We start from the raw sequence: 27,698 nt of genomic DNA, 5'->3' as shown, positions 1-27,698 counted from the left end.
GAAACATCATTCACATTTTGTTTTTAATTAGATACTTTGGTTTTCCTATTGTGGTTTGGGAGTGTCTTAAGTCCCTCAGACCACACATAAGGTCACACATCTCCCCGCAGAGGCCTCTCTTCCTCCTCTGGGGTAGTAGTGGTTGGTGCAGGTGTGCTGGGGGGCCAGGCCACCTCTGCCAGTCTCTTTACAACCTCACCCAGCTGCCCGAGACCCTGGGCAGCCTCCACCAGCTGGGTCAACCCCAGTCCCAGGGCTTGGCGCTCCTGCTGGTCCCGCTCCAGGGCCTGTGTCAGCCTCTGTAGCTGGCTACCCACATCCCTCACAGCAGCCACCAGCTCTACCAGGGCAGGCGGATCACAAGCCATGACCCTTACAGGTGGCACTGGGGCTTCACATGGGCCAAGGGGGCCTGGGCTCTGACCAGGAGTTGGCCCTAGGGTGAGGCGGTCAGGGGGAGGTTGATCCAAGGGGGGGGCCATAGGGGACAGGTGGAGGTCAGGGGCCACAGTGGGGTCAGAGGCTGAGTGTGGAGTCTGGGTAGGTGGAGAGGTTACTTTGGGGCTCTGGCTTGTGGGTGGTTTGAAGTTCTCAGTGGACAGTGTGTCTATGCTGGGGGCTGGAGAGGGCCTGCAGGGGCTGGACTCTGTTGCTGGAGAGGGCTCTAGGCTCCACATCTGGGATGTGGAGGGGTGTGGGGCCCCCGTGAAGGTCAACTGGGGGTGTGGGCTGGGCTTGACTGTTGGTGCTGAAGAGGGAAAGGGAAGTTCTGTTCCCAAGGAAGTTAGAAGGGACTTGGCAGTGACCATAGGGGTTGAGGTGGGGTGAGGAGTCATGGTGGGGTAAGCAGTGGTGGTGAGGTGAGGGGTCGTGATGGTTTGAGCACTGGTGATGGGAGGAGGGGCTGTGGTGGGTCGTGGGGTCGTGGTGGGGTGAGGGGTTGTGGTTGGGTAAGGGGTCGTGATGGGTTGAGCACTGGTGATGGGAGGAGGGGCTGTGGTGGGGTGAGGGGTGGAGGTAGAGTGAGGGGTGGGGTAAGGGGTGGCAGTGGGCTGAGAGGTCATGGTGGGATAAGGGGCTGTGGTGGGCTGAGAGGTCATGGTGGGTTGAGGGGTTGTGGTGGGTTGAGGGGTCGTGGTGGGTTGAGGGGCTGTGGTTGGGTAAGTGGTTGTGACGGGTTGAGCAGTGGTGATGGGAGGAGGGGTCGTGGTGGGGTGAGGGGTGGAGGTAGAGTGAGGGGTGGGGGTGGGGTAAGGGGTGGCAGTGGGGTGAGAGGTCATGGTGGGGTGAGAGGTCTTGGAGTGAGGGGTCGTGGTGGGGTAAAGGGTGGTAGTGGGGTGAGAGGTCGTGGTAGGGTGAGAGGTCATGGTGGAGTGAGAGATGGTAGTGGGGTGAGGACTTGTGGAAGGGTCTGGGAAACTAGAAGGTTCTGGAGTTGTGCTGGGGTATGGAGATGTGTCCCAGACTGAGGTTGTGTCAGACTCTGGTGTCAGCTCTGAGGTAGGGGAAAGGCGGGTCACCACCGCCGGTGCAGAGGGGTCAGAGGTCAGTTCTTTGGGCATGGTGGGTGGTGGAGTGGGTGAAAGCCCAGGGGTCAGCGCTGGAAACACGGTGGCACCAGGGGTGGACAAAGTAAGCCCAGGGGTTGTCAAGGTATGGTGAGAGTTCATCCAGGAGGCCGGGTCTGGGCTGGGCGGCAAAGTGGCGGGAGGGTCAGAGGTCACCTCCGGTGTTGAAGCTGCTGTGGGGATGAGCTGCGGCGCTGAGTCAGAGGTCAGGACAGGGCCCGGGGGCCCTGACGAGGCGGAGGGAGCTGGGGAAGTGGTGGGAGGCTTAGTCCTGGCCGCTGTGGGCCGCAGACGTCGCTCGGGCCACGGTTTCCTCAGTGAACCTGTTGGAGGAAAGACGGCCGGCGGAGGTCAGTCTGCTCCGCCCACCCCGCGGCATGGTCCGCCTTCTAGGGGTGGGCCGACCAATGGGAAGGCAGAAAGCTAAGTGACGTTATGGGTCGCCGGCAGACTTCATCCGCCCTAGTGCCCCACCTCCAGGCCTCCTCGGATGTCTCCAGGCGCCACCTGGCGTCCTCCCCTCTGGGAGATGCGGAGATGGGCGGGCAGTGGGGAGGGGGGATGTGGAGGGGTACCTGGGATGCAAGAGGGGGCGGAAGGGCCGAGATGGGATGAAGGGAGATAAAGAGGGGGAGGGCAGTGGGAGACGGTGCATAGCATGAGGGGGAATCGGAAGGGTAATCTCAGTAATCAAGACAAATCTCTTTACTCCATATTTTTAAACAAGCAAAGTTAATGCAAAAGATCTACAATGAACAAAAAGTCAAAATTTTAATCCAAGACAGAATCCAACCTACCTCACTGGAATCCCCCCTAAAATTGGCTCTGTCAGATCCTGGTGAGGTAGGTCAGATCCTGACTTTAGTTAAAATTTTATTTAGCTCATCGTGGATTGTTTTTGCATTCATTTGTTTTTTAACCTATGGTATTAAGATCTTATTTATCTTCATTACTAAGTGTTTGGAATGCCCCAAATTTTAGGCCCGAGTAAAATGAGAACGCTTGCCCTCTTCCAGGCCCTGCTTCCAGGTAAATGTGAATTTTAAGCTCTTTTTACAGATGAGAGAAATAAGGCCAAGAGGAGTAACTTGCCGGAGGTCACAGACAGTTTGAAAGTTGCAGGGACAAGATCTGAACCCAAGTCCTTTACATACAGAGTCTAGGCCATTAAGTATCACTTTCTCAGTCATGGAAATGTTCTGTGCTGTCCAGTATGGTAGCCACTGGTCACCTGTGGCTTCTGAGCACTTGAAATGTAGCTAGTTCAACTAAGGAATGAATGTTTCCTTTTTCAATTTTTTTTTTTTTTACCTTTGAATGGATTTCTTTTTTTTAATTTTTTAAATTGAAGTATAGTTGACCTACAATGTTGTGTTAGTTTCAGGTGTACAGCAGAGTGATTCAGATATATATATATGTACACACACATATATATATATTCTGTTTCAGACTCTTTTCCCTTAGAGATTATTACAAAATATTGAGTATACTTCCATGTGCTATACAGTAGGTCCTTCCTTTTTCACATTTTTGAGTCACTTAAATTTAAATAGCCACCTGTGTCAGTAGCTACCATATTGAACAGCACAGCTCAACAGAATTCCACTTTTATGCAGCATCTTTGAGGTGCATCGTGTCCCCCTGCAGGGTCAAAGGAGCAGTTAAGTAAAGGGCTTGGCCTCCAGCCAGGCTGCCTGGATTTAAACCCCGGCTCCATTACTTCCTAGCTGGGTAATCATGGGCAAGTTACTTAACTGCCTTGAATCTCAGTTTCCTCCCCATTTGTAAACCATGGATGGTTCACATACCTCCCTTGTAGAGTAATCATGAGGATTCAGAGAGATCGTGTGTGGGCAGAGCACTTACACAATGCCTAGCACATAAGCATTCTTATGACTGTTTATACTGCCATAGTCATTGATGTATGTGCCTCAACTTCTCTTATCTGTGAAATGGGAACAATTATAGCACTTACATCATTCACGTAGGGCTCATGTGGCTGCTACGAGGATTAACACATATAAATATGTTAAAGAGTAATACATATAAAGTGCATAAAATAGTGCCTGACACATGGTATATTGCTTGATGAATGTTAACTGTTCCTAGTTATTATTTCAAGAATCTCAGCTTAGTTCGATAGCACTGGGACTCAGTAACCTAGAGTGGTATTGATTTCTAATTTTTCAGACCCAAGGTGCAGAAAGCTAAGCTACTCATACCCCACTGTATGTTGTCATTAATAGTCCCTGCAATGCCTTCTCTTGTTTTATCTTACTTTTTCTCCTCTTTAACCCCAATCTCCATCCCCTCATCCTCTCCCATAGGTACCTCCACTCTAATGTGTTTCACGTATGGCCTTAAACATATGTGTGATCTTAAACAATACAGAATGCATAGATGTGTTTATGTTAATATATAAGTGTATGTGTATTTTTGTGTTTGTGCTTTTAGTTTCTGCAAATAATATTCTGCTGGAAATCTCATTCTGTTTGACCTTCCCCTCAGTATTATGTTTTTCATACCTATCCATGTTGCTGTGGATATAGCCCGTCATTGCTATTGCATAGAATTCCATCATGTGTAACCATTGCATTTCTCTTGTTACCCTACTGTTGGACACTTAACTTGCCTCCAATTCCCTAATACATCCTCACACATATTCCCTTATAAGCCTGTGCAAGAATTTCTCTGGAATATAGATCTAGGAGCAGGATTGCTGGGTGATAACGTATAATCATATTTAATTTCACGAAACACCACTAGGTTGTGTTTATCGAATTGCTACAGCCAGTGGGGATGCCTGTCTCCCCACACCCTCACCTACACTTGGTATTATCTACCTTTCAAACTTTTTTCCAGGCTCGTCATTGTTTTATTTTATTTTATTTTATTTTTTTTGTTTTAATTTGAATTTTCTGATTCATGACGAATGTGAGCACTTCTAGATATACTCGTTGGGCATTTGGGCTTCCTCTTCTGCAAATCACCTGTTTGTGTCTTTTGCCCATTCTCTTATAGGATTTCCTATCATTTTCTTATTTGTCAGAGTGACTTACATGGTATAGGTTAGGGTTTCTCACCCTTGGCACTGTTGACATCTGGGGCTGGATGATTCTTTGCTGTGGGGGATACCTTGCGCACCGGAGGATGTGTAACAACATCCCTGGCCTCTACCCACCAGGTACCAGTAGCCTCCCTGCTCCCAGTCATGACAACCCAAAATGTCTTCGGATGTTGCCAGTTGCCCCCAGTTGAAGACCACTGGTATAGATAATAACCCCTTGTCTCAGGATATATTTCTGCCTGGTCTTTCTAGGGTGAGAGTTGGGTCACCATGGGGAAATCTGGAGTCCACCTCTCATCCCACCACACAAACATCCTGGCCCCCCCGCCCCAGCCACACGTCTCACCTGTATCTCCACGGACCCTCGGAGCTAGAGAGGGATGGCCTGGGCTCCTGATGGTGCCAGTGGTGCCAGGGGGTCCAGGTATGCCTGCGGTGGGGGTCCCCTTGGCTGGGACCTCTCCTGAAGGTGTGGCCCACGTCCAAGAAGGCTCATAACCATCCTCGCCACCTTGAGAGATATGGGGAGAACTGAGTAATAACAGTGTTGTGAAGATTTCTTTCCAAGATGCTGGGTTTTAGGAGGACTCCATCAAGAACACAAATTGAAGCTGTCTTCCTGTTAAAATGTCAGCCCTTGGGGCTTCCCTGGTGGCGCAGTGGTTGAGAATCTACCTGCTAATGCAGGGGACACAGGTTCGAGCACTGGCCTGGGAGGATCCCACATGCCGCGGAGCAACTAGGCCCGTGAGCCACAACTACTGAGCCTGCGCGTCTGGAGCCTGTGCTCCGCAACAAGAGAGGCCGCGATAGTGAGAGGCCTGCGTACCGCAATGAAGAGTGGCCCCCGCTTGCCACAACTAGAGAAAGCCCTCGCACAGAAAAGAAGACCCAACACAGCAAAAAAAAAAAAAAAATGTCAGCCCACCAAGTGCAGGAATACTCCCTGGGTCCGTGTGTACTCAAAATGTGCTCTAAGATATGGCCACATTCTCATTCATGGTCCATTAGTGTGTGATCGATTCGATTTTTTAATTAAAATATACATCGAAAAAAAGGAAGCAGCATTGCAGAGTTACAGCCCTTGCGAGGCCCAATCACATCCCTTCCCTTTGTCAGAGAAGCCTTTAGTTAACAGTTCCCAAGCATGCCTTTACACCTTAGCTATACAGGTGGGACTCCCTAATGCTATATTGTTTCCACATGTGTTAGCTTCCTACAACTAGAAAGACTGCACGTATACATATATACAGCAAACACCTTCTGACAGCCTGCTTTTTGGCTGCGTTCCTTCCTAGCTGGCTGAGCAAGTCACTTCACTTCTCCACGACTCTGTTTCCTCACCTGTACGATGGGTATCGTGATGGCACCTACTCCATGGGGTCGCAGGGCTGGCAAGTGATAAGCTGTCCTTTCAGTTAAATGCATATAACTCTAGTTCCTTCTTTTTTTTAACCCTGTAATATTCTATCGTATGAACACACAACTGCCGATTTATCTATGCCCATCTGGACGGGCGGTTCGGTTGTGGCCAATGTTTTGCTGCAGTGGATTCTTCAGGAGTGAGAATTGCTCAACGCCTAATTGTGGGACTGCCGTGCGGAAGGCATCTCTCTAGATGTTGTCAGACTGCCCGCCTTTATCCCTCATCCTTGCCGCTGAGAGACATTTTACATTTTTGGCAATCTCATGGGGAGCTGGTGGGCAAAGAAGCTGCAGTTTCGCTACAGATGACCAAACTGAAGCCCAGAGAGGGCAAGGAATTTTCCTAAGGTCTCACAACTAAGGAGCAGCACTGGGTTTCAGACCCAGCAGGTCTATCTGCTTCTGAATGAGGACCTCTTCCCTCTGGGGGTAGACCTCCTGGGTCTCACCTCACTCCTTCCCTGGTGAGCTTTTATTTAGAATTTGATTCCAAGGCCACTCCCTACTTCCCCTTGAGGAGGTTACACCCTGTTCTATGCTTCCTGGGTTCTTCAGAGCTAATTCCATCATAGGCTTCTTCCCAGTCTCCGTGGCTGGAGGGGTTATGAGTGTGAATTCTGCAGTTTGAATCCAAGCTCTGCCCTTTGCTGTCCTGACCTCTCTGGACCTCAGTTTCCCTACCTATAAAATGGGGATAAGGATAGTACTCATCTCATAATGTTCCACTGGAGGAGGTGAGTTAAACCATGGTATGCACTTTGGGGAACCACTTTGCACTGGTGGTCCAGTGGTTAGGACTCCACACTTTCATTGCTGGGGGCCCGGGTCCGATCCCTGGTCGGGGAACTAAGATCCCACATGCCACACGATGCGGCCAAAAAAGACAAACAACCATGGGATGCACTTAGATGGTGCCTGGCACACGGAGATTATTCAATGAACATTAGCTATTATTGATGCTCTATTACCACGCAACCTCTAAATGTAATCTGGCATTTAATCTTGGATGCCCTCCCCTCTGCGCAGCCATGACATACAGCGATATCCCGAGTCCACGAGTCATGCCACCTCCCCACTGGGTGTGGAAACTCCATTAGACATGGCTGTCCATCTGCACAGCCTCATCCATTCCCGCAGCTGCAAATTCCCTCCTCCCAGGCGCTCCTTGGAGCTCCAGGATTGCATATCTCGTGTCTCCACTTGGGTGTGTCAAACGCATCACTAATGGAGCTCTTAATATTCCCACTCTGGATCCTGTGCGCCCACCCCGCAGAGTTCCCTGGTCCAGTAAAAGGCGGGTCCCCATTCCCTACCTCCCTCTCTCTCCTCAACCCTCGCACCCAACGCATCACTCGAACCCACCAGCTCAACCCCCGGAATGTAGCTTGAACACCTGCACTTCTCTCAGTCTCCACTGCCACCCTGGTTGAGGCCACCGTCATGTCTGCATGGACCTTCTGGTCTCCCTGCATGCACTCTTACACCTACATCCAGCCCCCTGCGGCATCCTGAGCGACTGCTTTGAAAATACACGTGGGGGACTTCCCTGGCGGTCCAGTGGTTAGGACTTTGCACTTCCACTGCAGGGGGCACGGGTTTGATCCCTGGTCGGAGAACAAAGATCCCACATGCCGCAAGGCGCGCCCCACCAACCCCCCAAAAAAGAAAGAAAATACATGTGATCACGTCCTCCATAACTTAAAGTGCTTAAAACGCCAAGGGTTTCTGCACATAGAATAAAACCCAGACACTGGCCTCATCCCCGATCACTCTCCCTCTGCCTGGCTCACTCCATTCCCGCCAGGCCAGCATTCTTGCTGGTCTCCCAAGGTCCCACCACAGGGCCTTTGCACATGCTGCTCCCTCTGTCTGGAAGGCTCCTTTAGCTCCCTCCAGGCTCCCCATCACAGCAGACGTCTTTACAATGGACCACAGACCTCACCTCCTGCCATCATCCCCATCAACCACTTCACTTCCGCCCCATTGACCTTGCTGCTGTTTCTTGAACCAGCTAAGCACACCCCCACCTCAGGGGCTTTGCACGTGCTGTCCGCTCTCTACAGAACACTCTCCAACCAGATATTTGCATGGCTTCCCCCCCTCCTTCTTGAGGCTGTCACTTAAATGGCACTTTCTTAGTAAGTCATCTCTTGATCATCCTATTTTAAATTACAACACTTAGCCCTCCCTTCCCCCTCCCTTGCTGTGATCATCACTGCTATGTTCCCAGGGGTTAGTACTCATGCCTGCCACATAGCAAACATTTCAGACATGAATTAATGTCTGCATCTCCAAATTCTATCATCCAGGAAGCCTCAAGAAATTTTGCTTCTGTGAAATAGACAGTGAGAATTCAACCTTCATAAGCTTCCAGCTTCATCTCCTGTACACTCTCTCTAGACTTACACAGTGGTCTCTCACTGGTTCATTCATTCAACAAGTATGTAAAAAGTCTCTACTAAGTCTCTACAACACAGATCCCGTGGTAGACAGAATAACGCTCCCCAAAGATGTCCAAGCCCTAATCCCCAGAACCTGTGAATATGTTACCTTTCCTAGCAAAAGGGACTCTGCAGATATGATTATGGGTCCAGAACTGGAAATGAAGAGATTATCCTATGTTAATCCTAGCGGACCCAATCTAATCACACAAATCCTTAAAATGAGAGAATCTATCCCGGCTGTAGTGACAAAGATGTAAAGACAGGGCTTCCCTGGTGGCGCAGTGGTTGAGAGTCCGCCTGCCGATGCAGGGGACACGGGATCGTGCCCCGGTCCGGGAAGATCCCACATGCCGCGGAGCGGCTGGGCCCGTGAGCCGTGGCCGCTGAGCCTGCGCGTCTGGAGCCTGTGCTCCGCAATGGGAGAGGCCACAATGGTGAGAGGCCCGCGTACTACAAAAAAAAAAAAAAAAGATGTAAAGACAAAAGAAGGATCAGAGAGATAGATGCAGCATTGCTGGCTTTGAAGATGGAGGAAGGGGCCATGCGCTAAGGAACGGAGGGGCCTCTAGAAGCTAGAAAAGGCACGGGAACGATCCTCCCCAGAGCCTCCGAAGGAACACAGCCCTGCTGACACTTGGATTCTAGCCAGTGATACCCATGTGGGACTTCTGACCTCCAGACCTGCAAAATAATAAACTTGTGTTGTCTAAGCCCCTAACATGTGGTGGTGTTATGGCAACAACAGAAACTGACATAGCCAAACACAAGACAGCTAGAAGTCTAGCAGAGACGACGTGCTCTCAACAAGCAATGCCATCTCTCAACTCCAGCCTCTGCTCCTGTGTGAATCCCCTTCCTCCTGGTGTCTGCTGGGGAAAATGACACCATCTCTTCTGCGAGGTCTTTCCCAATTGCTCTACTAGAAATAATCACTCCGTCCCTGGGATCCTGCAGCTGTTGCTCATTTACGGTAAATAACTTTTAACAACCAATGTTTTGCGGTTTTAAATGATTTCACACACATTTTGCTCATTGGATTGGGACCTGAGGTCACCCAGCTCATTGTTCTAATCCCAGCGCAGGTACAGCTGGAACCCAGCGAGCTGTACTACAGAATTCACTCTTGAAATGACTTGTTATTCCAGAATCTTTTCCAATCCAGCGAGCAAACTGTGCGCGAAATCGTTTAAAATGGATCCCAATAATGGCTCCTGAGTTAAAGTTTAATTTCTCTGAGCCTCATTTTTCCCCCGCCTGAAACACAGGGGCAACACCAGGACCTATGTCACCCAGCTGGAATCATGCGTGCCTGGCACAGTGAGTTCTCCTTGACTCTTTCCAGGGACCTTGGAGCTCCGGTTTTCGTTTTTTCCGGAGGAAGAAACTTGAGGTTCAAAGAAGCAGTCATTTTTCTCAAGGCCATCTTGCTAACGAGGATAGGAATTCCTGTCTGTGGTTTCCCTTCTCCCCACGCCACCCCGCACCTCCCTCCAAGTCTTCCCATTACTAAGGCTGTACACGTGACTCCTGAGATTTCCATCACGTAATTCCTAGTTCTGTATTTATTTGTGCCTCGCACCCAGCATGACTTCTCCGCCACGAGGGGGCGCTATGGGATAAGGGAGGGGGCGCCGGGCTGCAGAGAACAAAGGCTCAGAAATCCTGGCCACACTGCACCGAGGAGCATCACCTCTGGAAACTGAGCCCTAACTCACAGCTCGGGTGCCCCCCACCCCAAATCCCCGTACCTCCAATGCCTGCTCCGCGCCCCCCTCCCCTCTCCGCCGGCACGAGACCAGACCGAGGCGTACGCCACGCTATGGAATCACCGCTCTCTTCACCCGCTTTTATTGCCGCGGCGTGGGCCAGCCGGCCAATCAGAAGGCGCACCGCGCCTGTGACGTCACACGGCACGGGGCGATTGAAGTCTGCCCTGCCCGCCCCTCCATCCGAGGCCCCGCCCCTCTCACAACGGGGCCCTCGGAGTGCGCATGCGTGTTGAGCTTGTGAAAAAGGCGGGAAAAGGCGCGAGGGGCGGGGTCCTGCGGAGAGGGAGCAGAAGCGGGGACACCTGGGGGGGGCGAGCGGCCGTCGCGGGGGGACGGGGTCGGGAGAGCTGGGGGAAGAAGACGCCACGCGGGAAATGGTAGGATGGAGAGTCAGCGAGAAGGATGAGGAGACGGAGAAAAAGCTGAGGGGAGAACCGACCCTGGGCTGGGGGGAGGTTGAGTGGGAAACGGAGCGGAGGGCGCGGCATTGAGAGTGAAAGAAAAAGGAAGACTCAGAGGGGAAAGAAAGAGAAACTGGCCGTGAAAAACAGGGAGAAACAGGGGTGACGGGGTGTGGACTTGGAGAAAAAATTAGAAAGATGGTGAGAGAGGCTGATGAGGCATAGAGACGAGGAGGGGCAGAGAAAGAGAAAGAAAAAAGAGACACGGAGCTGAAAAGATAAACCGACCGTGAAAAATAGCGAGAAACAGAGACGACGAGCGTGAGAAACTGAAAATGTACATAAAAGGAGGAGGACACAGGAGAAGAGATGAAGAGAAAGTGGCCATGAAGCACAGTGAGACGTAGATACGGGGTGGGGGTGGGGGAGTGAGAAATGGAAAATGAGAGAAAAAAGAGCCAGACGCAGAGGGGAAAAGATAAAGAGAAGTTGACTGTGGGGAAATAAAGAGAGAAATAGAAATGATGGGAGTATGAACTTGATAAGGAAAGAAAAAACATTAGAAAGGTGATGAGAAAGAAATGGGCGGTGGGAAAAAAAGTGAGATGAGGAGGATGAGAAATTGAAAGGGAAGAGAGGGAAAAATAAATAAATAAAAGTTTTAAAATAAAATAAAAAAATAAAATAAATTCCTTTGGGACTTCCCTGGTGGGTCTGGTGGTTAAGACTCTGCGCTTCCACTGCAGGGGGCGCGGGTTCATCCCTAGTCAGGGAAGTGAGATTGCGTGTGGCACCCGGGCGAGGCCAGAGAGAGAGAGAGTAAGAGGAGCAGAGCGTGATCAAGAGACCCTGAGCACGGATAGGACAGAGATCTCTCTCTCTCTCTCTCTCTCTCTCTCTCTCACACACACACACACACACACACACACACACACACTCACACACACACACACACACACACTCACACACACACACACACACACACACACACACACAGAGGAAGATAGAGAAATGGGCAACATCTGAGGCGGGTCAAGGCCCCTGGCAGCAGAGATGGAAGGAGGGAAGCAGGCGACAGCAAGACAGAGGGGGACAGAGCTGAGGGGCTGGAGGCTGCTCCCACTGGCCAGAGGAAGGGGGTCAGGCTGAGCACAGAGCCCTCGGCCTGGATGTCCCCACCCCACCTCTGAGCCACAGCCCGACCCTGACCAGAGCGTGAGCTGGGAGAACAGGTTTGAGGGGCTGGGGTGGGGAGACAACGTGGTGACAGGGTGGGCCTGGGCTGTGAGGTCTGGGGGGAGTTCCATCGAGGCTCTGGATCGCACGGGCTCCCAAGGCCCCGGTTGCTTTGCAGGAGGACTGCGGGCCGGGGCTTTGCTGAGCCTGGTAGGATTCTCCGCGAATCACACCGCAGTGGGTGGGGATGGGGTCTCCTTTAGGCTCTGGAGGACAGTGCTACTGCCGAGTCCAAGAAGGGAATGTTCTTAGGGTCTCTGGAGCCGAGGAAAACCTGTCTGGGGTCTCTGAGACCCAGGCCAGCTCATTTAGGAGGATCTTTCTGGAAGCTCGGCAGGGAAATGCACAGAGGTGTATGGAGGGCCCCTCCCCACCCCGGCCATGCCCCTCACCTGTGCTTGGAAGGCGCCTCGTCGCTGGGGAGGGGGCCCCTGGGCTCCCAGCGGTGCCCCAGGAGAGAGTGTGTGCAGGCACCGCTGGAGCGGTGGTCCCCTTGGCCAGGTCCTCTCCTGAGGTGGGGTCCCAGGTCCAGGGGGGATAGTCTTCCTCATCTGCATAGCCTTGGGAGAAATTGGGGAAGGGGACAGCCCCGACCCGTCTCAGAGGTCCTTGCTGTTGCTCCGAAGTCCCCTTCCCGAATCTCCTGGAGTGACTCTGGGTCCCCACCCCCATGCCACCCTGACTCCTTGGCCACTGACCCCCCGCCCCCCCACCGTACCAGTGCAGGTGAGCCCCACGTCCTCCTCGTGGTCGCAGTTGTGCTGTCCCCACGCCCTAGTGGGGCAGTCGCTCAGCGATGCCTCACTTCCCTTGCAGCCCACGTCATCCAGCCAGATGGGCCCGGTGCCAGGGCCATAGTGGGTTTTGCCCACTCGGGGCCGAACCCTTCCGCAGCCCAGCTCCCAGCAGGCCACCATGCCATCCCGCAGGTCCCAGCTGTCATCACACACTGTCCCCCAGCGTCCAGCGTGCCACACCTCCAGCCGCCCGGCACACCGGTTGGGCCCATCAGCCAGACGAACCCGGAACAGGCCTGCTGGTAGACAGCCCAGATCAGGAGGGGTCAGCAGGGGTTAGGAGGGGTCAGCCTCACCCTCCACGTTCCTTCCTCTCACCTGATGCCCCAGTGGGGGAGGGGGCTGGGTCTTTGGAGGACTCTGGAGTACCTACTCCTGGGATCTCGGCCGATGGCTCCATGGTGGCCTCAGAGGTCAGTTCTCGGGGGCCCTGGGTGGTCGGTGTTGCCAGGGTCTTAGAGGTCCGTTCCCGGGGGGCCCGGGGAGTCCGCCTTTCGGTGGTGTGTGAGGTCAGCCTGTGAGGGGCCTCCGTGGTCAGCCTGGTGGTAAACTCAGAGGTCGGTCCTCGGGAGGCCTCAGTGGTTGGAGTGGTGGTGGTCAGTGAGGTCAGTTCTGGGGGACTCTGGGTGCCCGTGGCCCTGGAGTGCTTAGTGGTTGGTATCACGGGGGGCTGAGTGGTCGGTCTCTTTGCGATTTTGGTCACCCACTTCTTCGTGCTTTTGGGTATCTTCCCTGGGGCCTTGGTGGTGGTTTTCTCAGGAACGCCAGGGGTCCGCCTTGCAGAGGGCTTGGTGGCCAGCTCCCCCGGGAGCCAGGCATCCGGGTCTCTACCCAGGCCAGGGATCCAGCTCCAACTGAAGGGGTCTGAGATGGAGTCCAGGCCGGGGGGCCCTGGCAGACAGGAGGGGAGGACAGGGGAGACAGCAGACACCGTGACTGTCCGACCAGGCCCCTCCTTCTCTCTCATCTCCCCCTACAGACAACCACCAAGTTCCCATGCATTCATTCACATCATAGATGTTTGCAAAGCATCTCCTCCGAGCCAGGCCCTGTGCCAGACCTGGGGCATACGGTGGCCAGCCTCAGCCGGCACCATCCCACCTCTGGGCACTTACAATCATGATGTGACTACCCCCCTTCACCCCCTCACACTGACCCATCCTCTCCATCTGCCCAGCCACTGCCTGGCTTCCTGTACCCTCTGACTGGTCTTCCCCCACACCCCGTGCCCAGCTCTCACCGCCCCACCAGGGTGGTACCCGGCCACTGCCCAGCTCAAAACCCTTCTGTGGCTCCCGTGGCCCTCAGGAGGGGAGGGAAAGGGGAAAGTGCCTTAGCTTCAGGCAGAATGGTTGACTCCATCCTCCCAGCTGCCACAGCTCACCTTACATCTTTCTGATCAGCACAGGGAAGGCGGCAGACAGCATGGGCGATGCCAAGGGTTACTGATGCAGGACAAGGGTTAATCTTGTCCAAAGAAAGGTTCGGCCCTTTGCCCCTGGCTGCCGGGGGGGAAGCTCCAAGCCCTTTCAACGTCCTGCCTGGTAAGAGTGTGTTGTTTCCCTGTGGGGCCAGAGCCACCCAGATCATCTCTGCTAACACTGTGACTTATGGGCCACCAGTGGGCCACCAGCCACATCTCATGACTGAGCTCCTATAAACACTTTGATGCCAAGGCTGGGAGATCGTCCCTGGTTGGCAATACTTCACGTGCGTTGTCATGCGTCGTTGCTGGGAGAATTAAGTGAGGAAGCTCCACAAGGGTCTCTCCTGGACCCAGCCCCACGTGCCTCTTCCCTCAACTGACTTTTTAAATTTTTGGCTGCGTTGGGTCTTCGTTGCTGTGCTTGGGCTTCCTCTAGTTGCAGCGAACAGGGGCTACTCTTCGTTGCAGTGCGCGGGCTTCTTATCGCGGTGGCTTCTCTTCTGGCGGAGCACGGGCTGTAGGCGTCAGGGCTTCAGTAGTTGTGTCTCGTGGGCTCAGTAGTTGTGGAGCACGGGCTTAGCTGCTCCACAGCATGTGGGATCTTCCCGGACCAGGGATTGAACCCGTGTCCCCTGCATTGGCAGGCGGATTCCTAACCACTGTGCCACCAGGTAAGTCCTAATATGGGCCATTTAAAAAGTCTTTATTGAATGTTACAACATTGCTTCTGTTTTATGTTTTGGTTTTTTGGCTGCGAGGCATGTGGGATCTTAGCTCCACAACCAGGGATTGAACCTGCACCCTCTGCGTTGGAAGGCGAAGTCTTAACCACTGGACTGCGAGACAGCTTTTCTGATTGTTGTGAATCCTTCTAGAAAACTACGGAACCCGAGGGTGGTCTTGGGGACCTCCCAAATGACAATGTGTCACACGGGTTTGCAGCGATTTGTCAGGGTGTCTCTTTCTCACAGTGAACTGTAAGCCTCTCAAAGGCCAGGGTCGCGTTCGTTGCATTCTGAGGACCCAATACCTAGCTCAGCATCTGGCGCTGGATAAATAACAGCCAGTGAATGAACACGGGCCAAGCCTGAGTCTACTTCAACTGGCCCTCCCGTCACACGGGCTTCTTGCCGTCTCCCGGTGCCCCATGCCTGCTTCCTTTCCTCTTCCTTTTCAGCTTCCCTCTAGGTGGGAGACTTCCTTGATTCTTGGCGGGAGGAAGAGGAGGAAGAATCCCAACTGTGCCGCTTAGTTGCTGTGTAACCTCTCTGTGCCTCAGCGTCTTCATCAGTAAAATGGGCATAACATCCACCAATTTGGACGTATCGTGACGTGTGAATATGGTCATGGGCGGGGGCTTAGGAGGTGGGCGCTCAGTCGATGTTAGTGCCAATGTTAGTTCCCGTTCCCTCCTCCAGGAAGCCCTCCCGGAGCCAGCGAATGGCCAGGGCCTCCTTACCAGTGCAGGTAACTCCAATGTCCTCGTTGTGAGCACAGTTGTGCTTCCCCCAGGGAGCAGCAGGGCAGTCAGCGAGGGAAGCCTCGGTCCCCACACACCTCACGTCGTCCAGCCAGATGGGGCCCGCGCCCCAGCCGAAGCGGCCGGCAGCAGGGTCTGGCTGCCGAGGTCCACCGCAGCCCAGCTCCCGGCAGACCACAGCCGAGTCCCGCAGGTCCCAGCTGTCGTCACACACGGTCCCCCAGCGCCCACCGTGCCACACCTCCAGCCGGCCTGAGCACCTGCTGGGTCCGGCCACCAGACGCAGCTGGGGGGACCCTGGGGTGGGAGAGACGCAAAGAATTAGAGTCAGACCTTCCTCCACCTTCGCTCCATCTTTCTTCCATTCATCCACCCTTCCTTCCCAGCAGCAAGTGTTTATCCAGGCCTGTGCTGTGCCATCGTCTGCATCAGGCACAGGAATAATGAGTCAGGGATAGGGAATTCCCTGGCGGTCCAGTGGTTAGAACTCTGTGCTTTCACTGCTGAGGCCCGGGTTCAATCCCTGGTTGGGGAACTAAGAACCCACAAGCCTCGCGGCACGCCAAAAAAAAAAAAAAAAAAAAAAAAGTCAGGGATAAAGCGTGGTTCCTTGGAAAGCTCAACTCAGAATTGCCATATGATCCAGAAATCCCACTCCTAGGGATATACCCAAAATAAGGTGAAAATGGGCATTCAGTCAGATACCTGTATGCAAACATTCACAGCAGCATTATTCACAATAGCAATAATGTGGGAACAACCCGAGTGTCCCTCAATGGACGAATGGATAAACAAAACGTTGTCCATCCGTACGATGGAACACTATTCAGCCATTACAAAGAAAGAAATTCTGACACACACCACAATGTGGATGAACTGGGAGAACATTACGCTCTGTGAAATAAGCCAGACACAAAAGGTCAAATACTATACGATTCCAGCTACACACAGTGCCTGGTTGGCAAGTTCACAGAGACAGAAAATCAAATGGTGTGTGCCAGGGGCTGGGGAGATGGCGGGGAGGGTAGTGAGTGTTTAATGGGTCTGGGGTATCTGATTGGGATGGTGAAAACATTCTGGAGATGGTGGTGGTGATGGCTGCACAACATTATGAGTGTATTTTTTACGACTAAACTATATGCTTTAAAATGGTTAAAATGGGACTTCCCTGGCAGTCCAATAGTTAGGACTCTGCGCTTCCACTGCAGGGGGCGCAGATTTGATCCCTGGTCGGGGAAGTAAGATCCGCATGCCGTGTGGCACAGCCAGAAAAACAAAAAGTTGTTAAAATGGTCAATTTTATGTTGTGTATATTTTACCATAATTTTTAAAAAATAAAGAAAGTGGGCTGTGGAACAAACTGCCTTCATTTGAGTCCTGGCTTTCCAACTTTTTAGCTGCACGGCCTCATTTGTAACGTGGAAACCAGACGGTACCTACCCTGCCAGTGGCGGGTAGTTTTACCTGATGAAGGGGCTCGGAACAGCACTGGTCGTGTAAGCCAGTGAGAGCTGAGTCTATGGCAGTTGTTATCATTATTATTATCATTATTCAGAAAAAGGGGAAGCAGGCCTCCGCTAACAGTGATCAACTTCCCACTTTTTCAGCCTTTGGCAACCTTGAGGAGGTGGCTGTATTAATCATGGCTTTTTATTTGCGGTACCTGATGCTTTGACATCTTGGGGGCTTGCTGACACTGGGGGGATTGCTGATTCCCAGAGACAGGAAACCACTGGAGCGTGCCCTTCACATGAAACCAACCCACCCAGAGCCCTCACCCCCCACCTCGTGTCAGGCTCACACTCCCCGGCCACCATCCACCTGCCCCATCTCCCCAGGGCATGTACCCGACAAGGGGCAGCCCCTACGCTCCAGAACCCGCAGAAATGATGCAAACCAGCCCATCCGGAGTCATCTCACCCTGCCTTGTCCATTCCTCCCCATGAAGCCACACTCCAGGCTTTGCCCACCGTCGCCCCTCGCTCCCTCTGCCTCCTGCTGGACCCTGGTGCTTCCCACGTGGCCCTGCGTCGTGTGCGGGCTGTGCCCCCTCCTCTTGGGAATTGTGAGAAACCAACTATCTCTGCAGTGACAGTGGTCTCACCTGTTGGCAGCACCACACAGCATGTGGGACCATAGTTCCCCAACCAGGGATCAACCTGTGCCCCCTGCAGTGGAAGCACAGTCTTAACCACTGGACCGCCAGGGAAGTCCCTAAAGCCTGTATTTTATTTTATTTTATATTATATTTTATTTTATTTTTTTGCAGTACGTGGGCCTCTCACTGTTGTGGCCTCTCCCGTCGCGGAGCACAGGCTCCGGACGCGCAGGCTCAGCGGCCATGGCTCACGGGCCCAGCCGCTCCGCGGCACGTGGGATCTTCCCGGACCGGGGCACGAACCCGTGTCCCCTGCATCGGCAGGCGGACTCTCAACCACTGCGCCACCAGGGAAGCCCCCATAGCCTGTATTTTAAAACAACATCACTGACTAGTTTTTTCGATATTTGTGAGAAGGAGGCGGCCTTGTGAGTTTCAAGACAGCCCGAGCAGAGCATTAAGCCAAGCAGGGGCCTCTGAGCGTGCGCTCCGTCCCCTCCCCTCCACCCTTCCCTGTCCCCGAGACAGTCTGAGCAGTGAAGGAGGGCACCTGGGGGCTGTGGGGAGTGGCGGAGGGGCTGGAAACAGAAGCTAAACCCCTACTCAGAGACAAAAAAGAACAAAATAATGCTGTTTGCAGCAACATGGATGGACCTAGAGATTGTCATACTGAGTGAAATAAGTCAGACACAGAAAGACAAATATCAGATGATATCACTTATATGTGGAATCTAAAAAAAGGGGGTATAAATGAACTTATTTACAAAACAGAAGTAGAGTCACGGATATAGAAAACAAACGTACGGTTACCAGGGGATAAGGAGGGGAGGGATAAATTGGGAGATTGGGATGGACACATACACACGACTGTGTATAAAAGAGGTAATAAGGACCTACTGTCTAGCACAGGCAACTCTACTCAATACTCTGCAACGGCCTACCTGGGAAAAGAATCTTAAAAAAAAGCAGCAGCAGCAGCTAAGCCCCACATTTGGGGTGGGGAAGCAGGAGGGACTCACCGGCTTCTGGCCCAGGCTCCTGAGGGGCGGCAGGGGAAGCGGGTGGAGGTGAAATGCCTGCTATCCGCGGGGCCTGGCTCACCGTGGGGGCCGGGGGCCTGGATGCAGCCTCCCTGGGCCTGGAGCTGTTGCTGCCCACCGCGGGGGCCGTGGGAGGGACATATCCCAGAGGCATACCTGGGGCGTGAGAGGGAAGAGGTGAGCACCCGCCACTGCTGTGCTACAGGCAGTTCCCCACACCTGCCATCCCAGGACCCCTGATGGAGAATGAGGTTTCACAATAAGCAAGCCATGGAGCAGGTGGGCAGTCTGGACGGAGGGAGTGCGGGGCCCTGGGGTACACCTCAGGAAAACACACAAGACCCCCCAGTTCTCCCCCCTCCCTGGCCTCTCCCCCAGGGCCCCCTCACCGTCACACACGGCCCCAGCGTCCTCCCGGTGATGACAGTCATGCTGGCCCCAGGGCCGCGCCGGGCAGAAGCGCAAGGCCGTCTCGTTTCCCCGACAGCGAAGATCGTCCAGGAGGATGGGTCCAGCCCCCTCCCCGAAGAAGGCGCCTCCAGGGGCAGCCAGCGCGCCCCCGCAGCCCAGCTCGCGGCAGGCCACAGCGGCGTCCCGTAGGTCCCAGGCATCGTCACACACGGACCCCCAGCGCCCGCTGTGCCACACCTCCAGGCGGCCCGCGCACCCGTGGGGGCCGTCTGCCAGACGCAGCCTGGGGGCCGGGCCTGGACGTGGGGAGAGGGAGAACAGAGAGACGGGAAACTGTGATGGATGAGCAGGTACTGAGGTACGCATGCAGGTGACCAGGATGGATGTGCAGGTACAGGCCACGTGCTCAGGTGACTAGGATGGGTGAGCGGATACAAGCCTCATGCTCAGGTGACTAGGATGGGTGAGCAGGTATAAGCCACCTGCTCAGGTCACCAGAATGGGTGAGCAAGTACAGGCTATGTGTGGTGTTCCGCTTCACGCCCAAGATGGGGCTGGAAAGCAGCCATTCCATCTTCAGTTTGCAAGTGAGGAAAAGACTCTGAGCTGGGAAATCGCTCTCCAAGAGTCCAACTGTGGTCTATCCACTGCCCCCCATGTTCCTGCCTCCCCAGGGACGAGCCCTGGGGATGCCGGCCCTGATGCCCTCCACCCACCTCCCCAAGCAGGTCCCCACTCCCCAGCTGCCTTCTCCAGCCTGTAAAGCAAGGTTTCTCAGCCTTAGCGCCCCTGACACGGGGGTCAGGTCATTCTCTGCTGTGAGGGGCAGTCCTGTGCACAGTAGGATGTCCAGCAGCATCCCTGGGCTCCACCCCCCAGATGCCGGCAGCACCCCCAGTGCCCCACAGTCATGACAACCAGAAATGTCTCCATGTCATCCAGGGAGTGGGGTTGAGAACCACTAGTCTAGATGTTAACCTCTTGTTGGTTTGGGGGTACATTTCTATTGGGTCTTTGTGGGGTGAGAGTTGGGTCACCTCTGGGGAGTGTGGAGTCCATCTCTCTAGCCTGCAGTCGGTGTCTAGAGAAAAGGACAGGCCAGAGAGGGTGAGATACTCCTGCCTGCATCACCCAGCTGTGAGTGACGCGCTCCCTCACGGGGCTTCCCTGAGGAGCAGAGATGTTGGTAAGACACCAAGCCCCCGGGCCCCTCAATGGGGGGTTCACTTCTTCTCCCCAACAACTTCTTCTCCCGCTGGAGACTCAACTCAGCTCCTGGGAACTGGGCTTCAGAGGCCCCATTTCTGCCCCCACGTGCTTCCCACGGAGGCGCCACCGTCACTGCCTCTGGTCCACCAATCTGTGCCCTGACCTGTGTCCCCTTGGGCTCCATCCCCACCACACCCTACACGCTAGATACCCAGATCCATCTGTGCAACGGTCAAGTTAAGTTCCGGGTCATCTGCTTTACATCTCTGAGCCTCTGTCCTGCATCCATGAAGGGTGGCGCGAGGACATCCACCCAGGAGGCCAGGCAGGTGGGGGGGGAGGCCCAGAGCCGGCTCCCAGCTTCCTCTGTAGCTCCCTCTCCCCTTTCCCATCCACCGACTGAAACATTTCCCGCCCCCTGTGCGGGCAGGCGGGCAGGCGGGCAGGCGGGCAGGCGGGCAGAGGCTCCTCTAGTGGTTGCAGCCCGTGAACTCTCCCATCCCGCACCTGTGGGCCACCCCCGCCCTGTGCCCGCTGCGTCCTAAAAGTCAGGAGAGCAAGAGCTGGATCTGTGCCCGTTGTGGATGGCGCTTAATGAGTAAGAAGGAAGGAGAGAGAGAGAGAAGGAAAGGAGGGAGGGAGGGAGGGAGGGAGGGAGGGAGGGGGATTGGAGAGCTCCTTAAACTTGTGACCTCAGCGAGCGGGGAGGGGGCGTGGCCCTGGGGGAGGGGTCTGGGGAGGCGGGCACGTACCGGTGCAGACCAGTCCTGCGTCCTCGCTGTGGTCACAGTTGCTCCGGCCCCAGGGGCTTCGGGGACAGTCCCGCAGGGCCTGCTCCCCGCCTCCGCACCCCACGTCGTCCATCCACACGGGCCCTGCGCCCGGGCCGAACCGGGCCCCGCCGGGGGCGGCCAGCGCGCCCCCGCAGCCTAGCTCGCGGCAGGCCACGGTGGCGTCCCGCAGGTCCCAGCCGTCGTCGCACACGGTGCCCCAGCGCCCGCCGTGCCACACCTCCAGGCGGCCCGCGCACCCGTGGGGGCCGGAGACCAGGCGCAGCCGCTCTGGCGGGTGGGCGGGGAGAGGGGCAGTCAGGGGCCTCGAGCGAGGCGGCTGGGGATACGCGGATTCAAGCCGCGGGGTGGGGGGTGTCAGTGGCCTGAGATGGGCCTGCCAGCCGGCTGTTAAGGGGAGAGCCAGGATCTGAGCAGGCCAAGGGCCTGGGTCCCGGGAGTGGACACCCGGGTCTCCGGACCGGGTGGGGAGCCTGGGCCTGACTGTGAATCCCGGGGGATGCAGTGCCCCCCCATACCTGGGGGGGGTCCCAGTTTGGTCCAGCGGGGCCTAGCGCCTCACCCCGTCCAGATTTGTTGCAGAGGGGAGGCCTGCGTGGACTTACCCTGGCGGGGGGCTCCCGCAGTCAGCAAAGGGGCCCTAGTGGTCTTGGCGGGCTTGGGCGGCCGGGGGCTCTTCTTCCGGGAGCCGCTCTGGGGGGTCCCAGCTGGTCGGGGGGCTGGGTGAGAAGACAGCGGGGAGGGAGATCGGCAGCTGCCCCTCCCGAGGCTGCAGGTCAGTCCCGAGAGTCCCCAGGGGTCTGAAGGGGGCCTTGGCGGGGGCCCTCGGGACTGTGGAGGAGACGGGCCTCCGTCCGTTCTCCCTCACAGCTGAAGCTGGAAACAGGGCACGTGTGGGGGCGCTCACCAGGCATCACCGGGGCCTCCTCAGAGCCGGGGCTCAGCTCCCCAGACAGCCCCGGCCAGGGGTCCCCATCCAGGACTGAAGGTGAGTCGTCCCAATCCCTGGAGTCCGACACACGCTGACCTTCGGGAGAGCAGCGTGTGGCTGGACCGCACTGGCTCTGTTTTGTCAGCCCCATCTCAGGCCCGCAGCCCTACCCCCTCCCCTGTTTGCATGGCTGAGCTTTAGCCCACTCACGAGGAACACGCCCAAGCCAGAAAGGTTCCCTATCAACTTTTTTTTTTTTGGTTCCCTATCAACTTGCCTTCGTCTTGATACGAAAACAGGAAGGATGCCTTTTGCTGACATAGAGGATTAATGGTCCATGAGGAATAATGGTCATATTCTATCTAGATTCTAGATAGAATTCAGATTCAGATTCACTCAGATTCTGTCTCTAGCGTTGGCCCCTTTAGATCTTCCTGCACCCTTTGCGGTGGTGTAAAGCACAGCTGCAAATTAATGGATCACTGCCCACCAGATCCATCCTGCCTGTATGAGCTCCCCACAGTAAACTTCATAGTTGTACTTTACTGCTTTGTTGATTGGTCTCAAAGTTCCCTCTCAGTTTGGAAGATACTATTCAATATCCCTGCCATGCAATCCCCAGATGCTATAAAGAGGGCAGGCCCTGAGTGAGGCAGGGATGGGCCCTCCAAGGTAGTGGTAAGTCCTGGCTTTGCAGGGGGTGTCAGGGGTGGGGTGTCTGGACTTCTGGATTCTCAGAGTTACTGGGCTGAGGACTTGGGTCCCTGGGTTGTCTCTGAAGCAATGTCCCTTGGAGAGGGTCGAGGGCCCCTTACCTGCACAGACGACGCCTGCGTCCTCCTCGTGGGAGCAGATGTGGGCCTTCCAGCCGCGGTGGGGGCAGAGGCCCAGTTGCTGCTCACCGCCCCGGCAGGCCAGCTCGCTCAGCCACACGGGCCCCGCGCCCTCCCCGAAGAAGGCGCCTCCAGGGGCGGCCAGCGCACCCCCGCAGCCCAGCTCACGGCAGGCCACGGCGGCGTCCCTCAGGTCCCAGCCATCGTCGCACACGGTGCCCCAGCGCCCGCCGTGCCACACCTCCAGGCGGCCCGCGCACCCGTGGGGGCCATCGGCCAGACGCAGCCGCTCTGCGGAGGACAGAGGAAAGGCTGTGATGTCCTGGAGACCCTGGGGCCAGGGGGAGGGTATGGGCTGGGGGCTGTCCTGCAGGGCATCACTGGAAGGCCAGTGTCCTGGCTGCTAACGGGGAGCCCAACTCCTGGGTACCCAGGGGAGCAGTGGTGCCCCGTAGGAAGCAGGAGGCCGTCACCCAGGTGGTCCTGGGGGAAGTGGTGCCCGAGGTCATAGGCGGATGGGGGCGACCAGGGTCCCTTTGGAATGTGAGGCCGGGCACGGGGTGGGCCTGCAGCTGAGCGAGGCCAGATGGAAGAAGTGTTTGGGGCCACTTACCAACAGCCTGGATCCCCAGCAGAGCCACTGGAAGGGAGGTGGGAGGGGTGTACAGAGTGAGGCCCCATGCCTCTGAACCAGAAACCCCGCCGCTGGGAGGCAGGACTCTGCGTCGAGGGCCTGGCGAGGTTCAGGTCCTTGAGGTGGGCGGGGCCCCAGATGCCTCAGGTCAGGGCAGGCGCCCAGGGGCCTGACTAAAGGTCAAATGATGGGTGACCCCCCACAGGATCAGGGCTGGTGGGGCGGGCAGGGGGGGTAGGAGGTAGGTCTCTGGGGCTCCTAAGAGGGTAGGACGGGGGTGCCATAGGCTGGCTCCCTGGGGGATCAGGCAAGGGAGGGCCAGATGTCCTGTATCTCCCAAGCAACAGGGATGAGGCCCCGGAAGTCTGAGGCTCTCCAGTGGGTGAGCTCAGGAGTCAGAGGGTGGGGCCCAGACCCCTGAGTCCCCGAGGAGAAGGGTCACTCACCGAGGAGGCAGGCCAAGACCCTCATGTTTGCAGAGTCGGGGCAGGGATGGGGTGAACGGGGAGAGAAGCAGGAGAGGGGAGGAGCTAGCGGCCACAGGAGGGAGGGAGGGAGGGAGGCTCCTGCCAGAGGCGCCCGGGACCCGGGGAGGAGCAGGCAGGGGCTGGACGCTCTGCCAGGAGGAAGAGAGGCTGCCGAGGAGGCAGCAGGGGATAGGAGGGGGGGTGGGGAGGGGGCTGGCCGGCGGCTGAGGCCTGGGGAGAAGGGCGGTGGCAGGCAGGAGGGAGGGTGTCCAACTGCAAACACCCACTTGGGAGCCGGCCTGGGGGCGGCAGGCTGCAGGGAAGCATCCAGGCAGGGGCGTACGTTGGGGGACAGGGGTGCACGGGTGGGGTGCCCACCCATCTGCCTCCTCTCTTGTCCAGCCAGGGAAGCGTGCTGGGACCAGAGGGCATCAAGGGCGGATTCACATCAGATGCCAGGGTTGGGGACCTGGCACAACTAGGGCTCCCGGTGCAGCAAGAGGGCTTGCAGCCAGACACCAGGAAGAACTTCCTGGATTGGGAAAAGAGACAGAGAAACTCCTCTCTCCATCCCCCACCCCGTGGATCTGCGCGCAAAAGCCCCCAACCTCCTGTCTGAGGGAGCCGTGGTTGAACGTGCGTGTCTCCCGAGGCAATTGGGGTCAGGGGTTGGGGGACCAAGGGTCAAGGCTTGGGTGGGGGAGGGCGACTACACACACACACACACACACACACACACTCTCTCTCTCTCTCTCTCTCTCTCTGCACTAAGCAGCTGTGAGGCGGAAAAACTTCGGTAATGGGGAGCCTGAGTCAGAGGGCTGGCAGGGAGCAGGCCTGCCTCGAGCTCACTGCCTCCCCTGCCCCCAGTCCGGCACCCCCGCTGCCAATAATTAATGTCAGCCTCGGGGAAGGACGAGCCAGACGGAAGGGGGGCTTCGGAGACAGACTGGAAAAGGCATCAGAGAGAGGGAGACAGGCGCACAGCAGTTTCAGGCTTTATTAACAAACGGGTGTTAAAAACCAGATGGGTCTGTCTGCTCCTCTGGGCTCTCACCTTCCCGGGGAGGGGCTGGCCGGGAGGGCAGCACTGTGCCCACCACCCCTCTCCCTCCCCTGGGGCTCTCGAGGCAGACGACCCTCCCCTGCAGAGGCGCCCCTCACCCTCTCTCTGCCTCTGCAGGCTCACCCACTCCAAGCACAGCATCAAGCCCCACCCCATTCCCTGGGGGGCCTTGTCCCGGTTTGGGGTGCCCCTGCCTAACTCCTAACCCTGGTCGGGGTGGGGGGCAGGCTTGCTCGGCCTCCTCTCCTCCTGCCCCACGTCTCTCCCAGGCTCGTAGCACAAACAGCACAGGCTTGACAGACAGACAAACGGGGAGACTTCTCAGTGCAGACAGAATCTGAGGCAGGGGTTAGATGGGCCGACCTCTCTGAGAAGTTCAAACACTACAGACAGACGTCAGGCTGCGGTGGGGTCTCTTGCCCTCTGCAGGCCTCAGTTTCTGGGCCCTGGGTGGGCTGGGGATTCACGGAAGGACGGTGTGGAAGTGCCTGCACACAGTAGGTCCTCACTAAGCGCTGGTTTTTCTCCCTCCAGGGTCTGGCGTCATAGTTCCTTGCTGAACTCCCTCACCAGCGTGTAGCCCATGCAGCCCCAGCTCCCCTCGGCCTGGTAGCCACAGCCCTCCAGCATCCCAGCCACGCCCCACGCCGCCACGGCCACCGGGACCACTAGCCGGGCCCGGGGCTCCCCCATACCGCCCGCCCAGGCTCGAGCCCGGGATTCGGCAAAGGCCAGCAGCCGCCTGCCCACGCCTCGGCGGCGGTGCCAGCGAGACACAGAGAGGCGGGTGACCCGGGCCCCGTCTCCAGCGCTGGAGCCTGGGGCCAGGGCCAGGACCCCGCACACGTCCCCTGAGCCCCGCACGGCCACCCAGGGCCCCCCCAACCCGCCCGGCGGGGGCAGCGAGCCCCACCGGGCCCGCAGGCCCAGCTTCATGGCCGCCACGGCCAGGAACACGGGCAGGAGGAGGGCGAGGGCGAAAGAGGCCAGGACGAAGCGCAGGCCGCTGCTGGCTGCCGCCAGGAGGAGGAGGGCCGGCGGCCGCGTCAGGGCGTGGAGGGCCACGCGATTCTCTGTGTCCTTCACGCCAGCCTGCAGGCAGGAGGAGCAGTCAGAGCGGGGGAGCTCCCGCGGGCAGCAGGAACGGGGCGGGGAGGAGGCAGGCCCTGCCCGGGAGGGATCCGGGGCCGGGGTTGCCGGAGGAGAAAGGCAGGCAGTGAGCTGAGGCCTGTGGCGGAGGGTCCAGGACCACACGGCTGGCACACTGGGCTCTGAATGAGTGAGCTGGTGAATTAGGAAGTGTGAGGGCTCCCACTTCAGTGGAGAGGCAGGCACCAGGCACCAGGGAAGGCTGGATGGAGGAGCTGACCCAAGCAAGAGAGAAAGCTGCAGGGGCGCCTGGGGGGTCCTCGAGTGCCAGGCTGAGGCCCAAGGGCTCTACTTTGAAAAGCAGGAGGCTGGGGCGTAGGGAAGACTGGAAGTGGGGAGGATAGGGAAGGAGTTGGTGTGTGGTCAGCTCCACAGCGCTACAGAGGTGAAAACCCTTTTTGATCCCCAGGGTAGGGAGAAAGAACTAGAGAGAGGAGGGTCCAAGGGCCCTCTTAGGAGCAGCAAAAGACTGCTCGCCGGGGGGTCACGGCTGGCTCAGGAAGGTGACTGAAGCCACTCAAAATGCCGCCCCTGCCCCCTCCCAGGCTCCGTGGTGTGTCCCCGCCCCACCCCCAGGTTCATTGGTGCCCTCTGTCCCCGACCCCTCCCAGGCTCACTGGTGTCCCCGTCCCCTCCCAAGTTCACTGGTGTCCCGGCCCCCCCCCCACTGGTACCCTCCACCCCACCCTCCCAGGCTCACTGACGCCCCTGCCCGCTCTCACCTTCAGCATCTCCAGCACTAAGGGTTTCTCATCTTCCCTCATCTCCCGCACCGACAGGTGGCTGGGGGCCATGGCAGCCCCCAGGCTCCTGCGCCCCCAAGGGAGCAGGCGTGCACCTGGCGAAAACAAGCCGGTCAGCGTCAGGAGGGCACCTCTCGGCCCCAGAGCTGCGGATCAAGCAACAGTATGTCCCAGGTCAGGTCCCAAGAGAGGTCCGAGACAGGACAGGCTTCCCCGTCAACCCATCGACCTTTCTAAAGTCTCTCGGGGTGGGGTGCCCCCCCCGGCCCCCAGTGGTGTCCAGCGATCTACGCCTAAATGCCCGGTGCACGCCGACACCTGCCAACACCGGGCTCCCTTCCAGGTTCCGGGGCGGCCGGGGCGGCCCTGGGGGTGAGCGAAACTACCCCCAAAGGCAGGGAATGGACCGCGCTCCCCACCCCCCAGTGCCCAGAGCCTCTCTGCCCCAATCGCCCCCAAACGGCGTCTGTCGCAGGAACAAGGACTTGCAAGCACCTCCGTGGGTCGCTTCGCTTTTGACAAAGTGCGGGGGGAGCAGGGTTGAGAAGGGGGTCGTCGGCGGAAGTGACGTCAGACTAGCGCACTGGGGGGCGGGGCGGTGCCTGCTCTCGGCCTTAGCAACTGTTGCCAACCTTCTGGCAGGGGGTGGGGGGAGAGTCTGGGCGTGGGGTGGGAACGGACTAGGGCGGGGAGCGGCAACCCTGCAAGGGGAG

At 56.9% G+C, this 27,698-nt stretch overlaps 2 protein-coding genes across 2 annotated transcripts; both read right to left on the bottom strand.

The window, feature by feature from the left end:
* Positions 1-10: 10 nt before the first annotated feature.
* SSC5D (scavenger receptor cysteine rich family member with 5 domains) lies at positions 11-24,031 on the bottom strand (the record flags this gene model as incomplete). The annotated part of the gene is made up of 14 exons (XM_079724260.1): positions 11-1,891; positions 4,982-5,146; positions 12,303-12,470; positions 12,629-12,943; positions 13,026-13,598; positions 15,593-15,910; positions 18,731-18,907; positions 19,141-19,458; positions 21,124-21,432; positions 21,768-21,881; positions 22,070-22,189; positions 22,909-23,217; positions 23,540-23,566; positions 24,007-24,031. 14 exons carry the CDS (start codon positions 24,029-24,031, stop codon positions 93-95), a joined length of 4,737 nt encoding a protein of 1,578 aa, XP_079580386.1. The 3' UTR covers positions 11-92.
* A 1,605-nt stretch (positions 24,032-25,636) lies between these two features.
* On the bottom strand, positions 25,637-27,550 carry NAT14 (N-acetyltransferase 14 (putative); the record flags this gene model as incomplete). Its single annotated transcript, XM_079723863.1, has 3 exons — positions 27,481-27,550; positions 26,965-27,080; positions 25,637-26,185 (listed from the first exon to the last, which is right to left on the bottom strand). Exons 2-3 carry the CDS (start codon positions 27,034-27,036, stop codon positions 25,637-25,639), a joined length of 621 nt encoding a protein of 206 aa, XP_079579989.1. The 5' UTR covers positions 27,037-27,080; positions 27,481-27,550.
* Between the last annotated feature and the right edge of the window lie 148 nt (positions 27,551-27,698).

This window comes from Hyperoodon ampullatus (assembly GCF_949752795.1).
Source record: "Hyperoodon ampullatus genome assembly, chromosome: 18".
Lineage (NCBI taxonomy): Eukaryota > Metazoa > Chordata > Mammalia > Artiodactyla > Ziphiidae > Hyperoodon > Hyperoodon ampullatus.
Note: the sequence above shows the minus strand (reverse complement) of the source record. Positions and strands in the feature narration are given on the sequence as shown.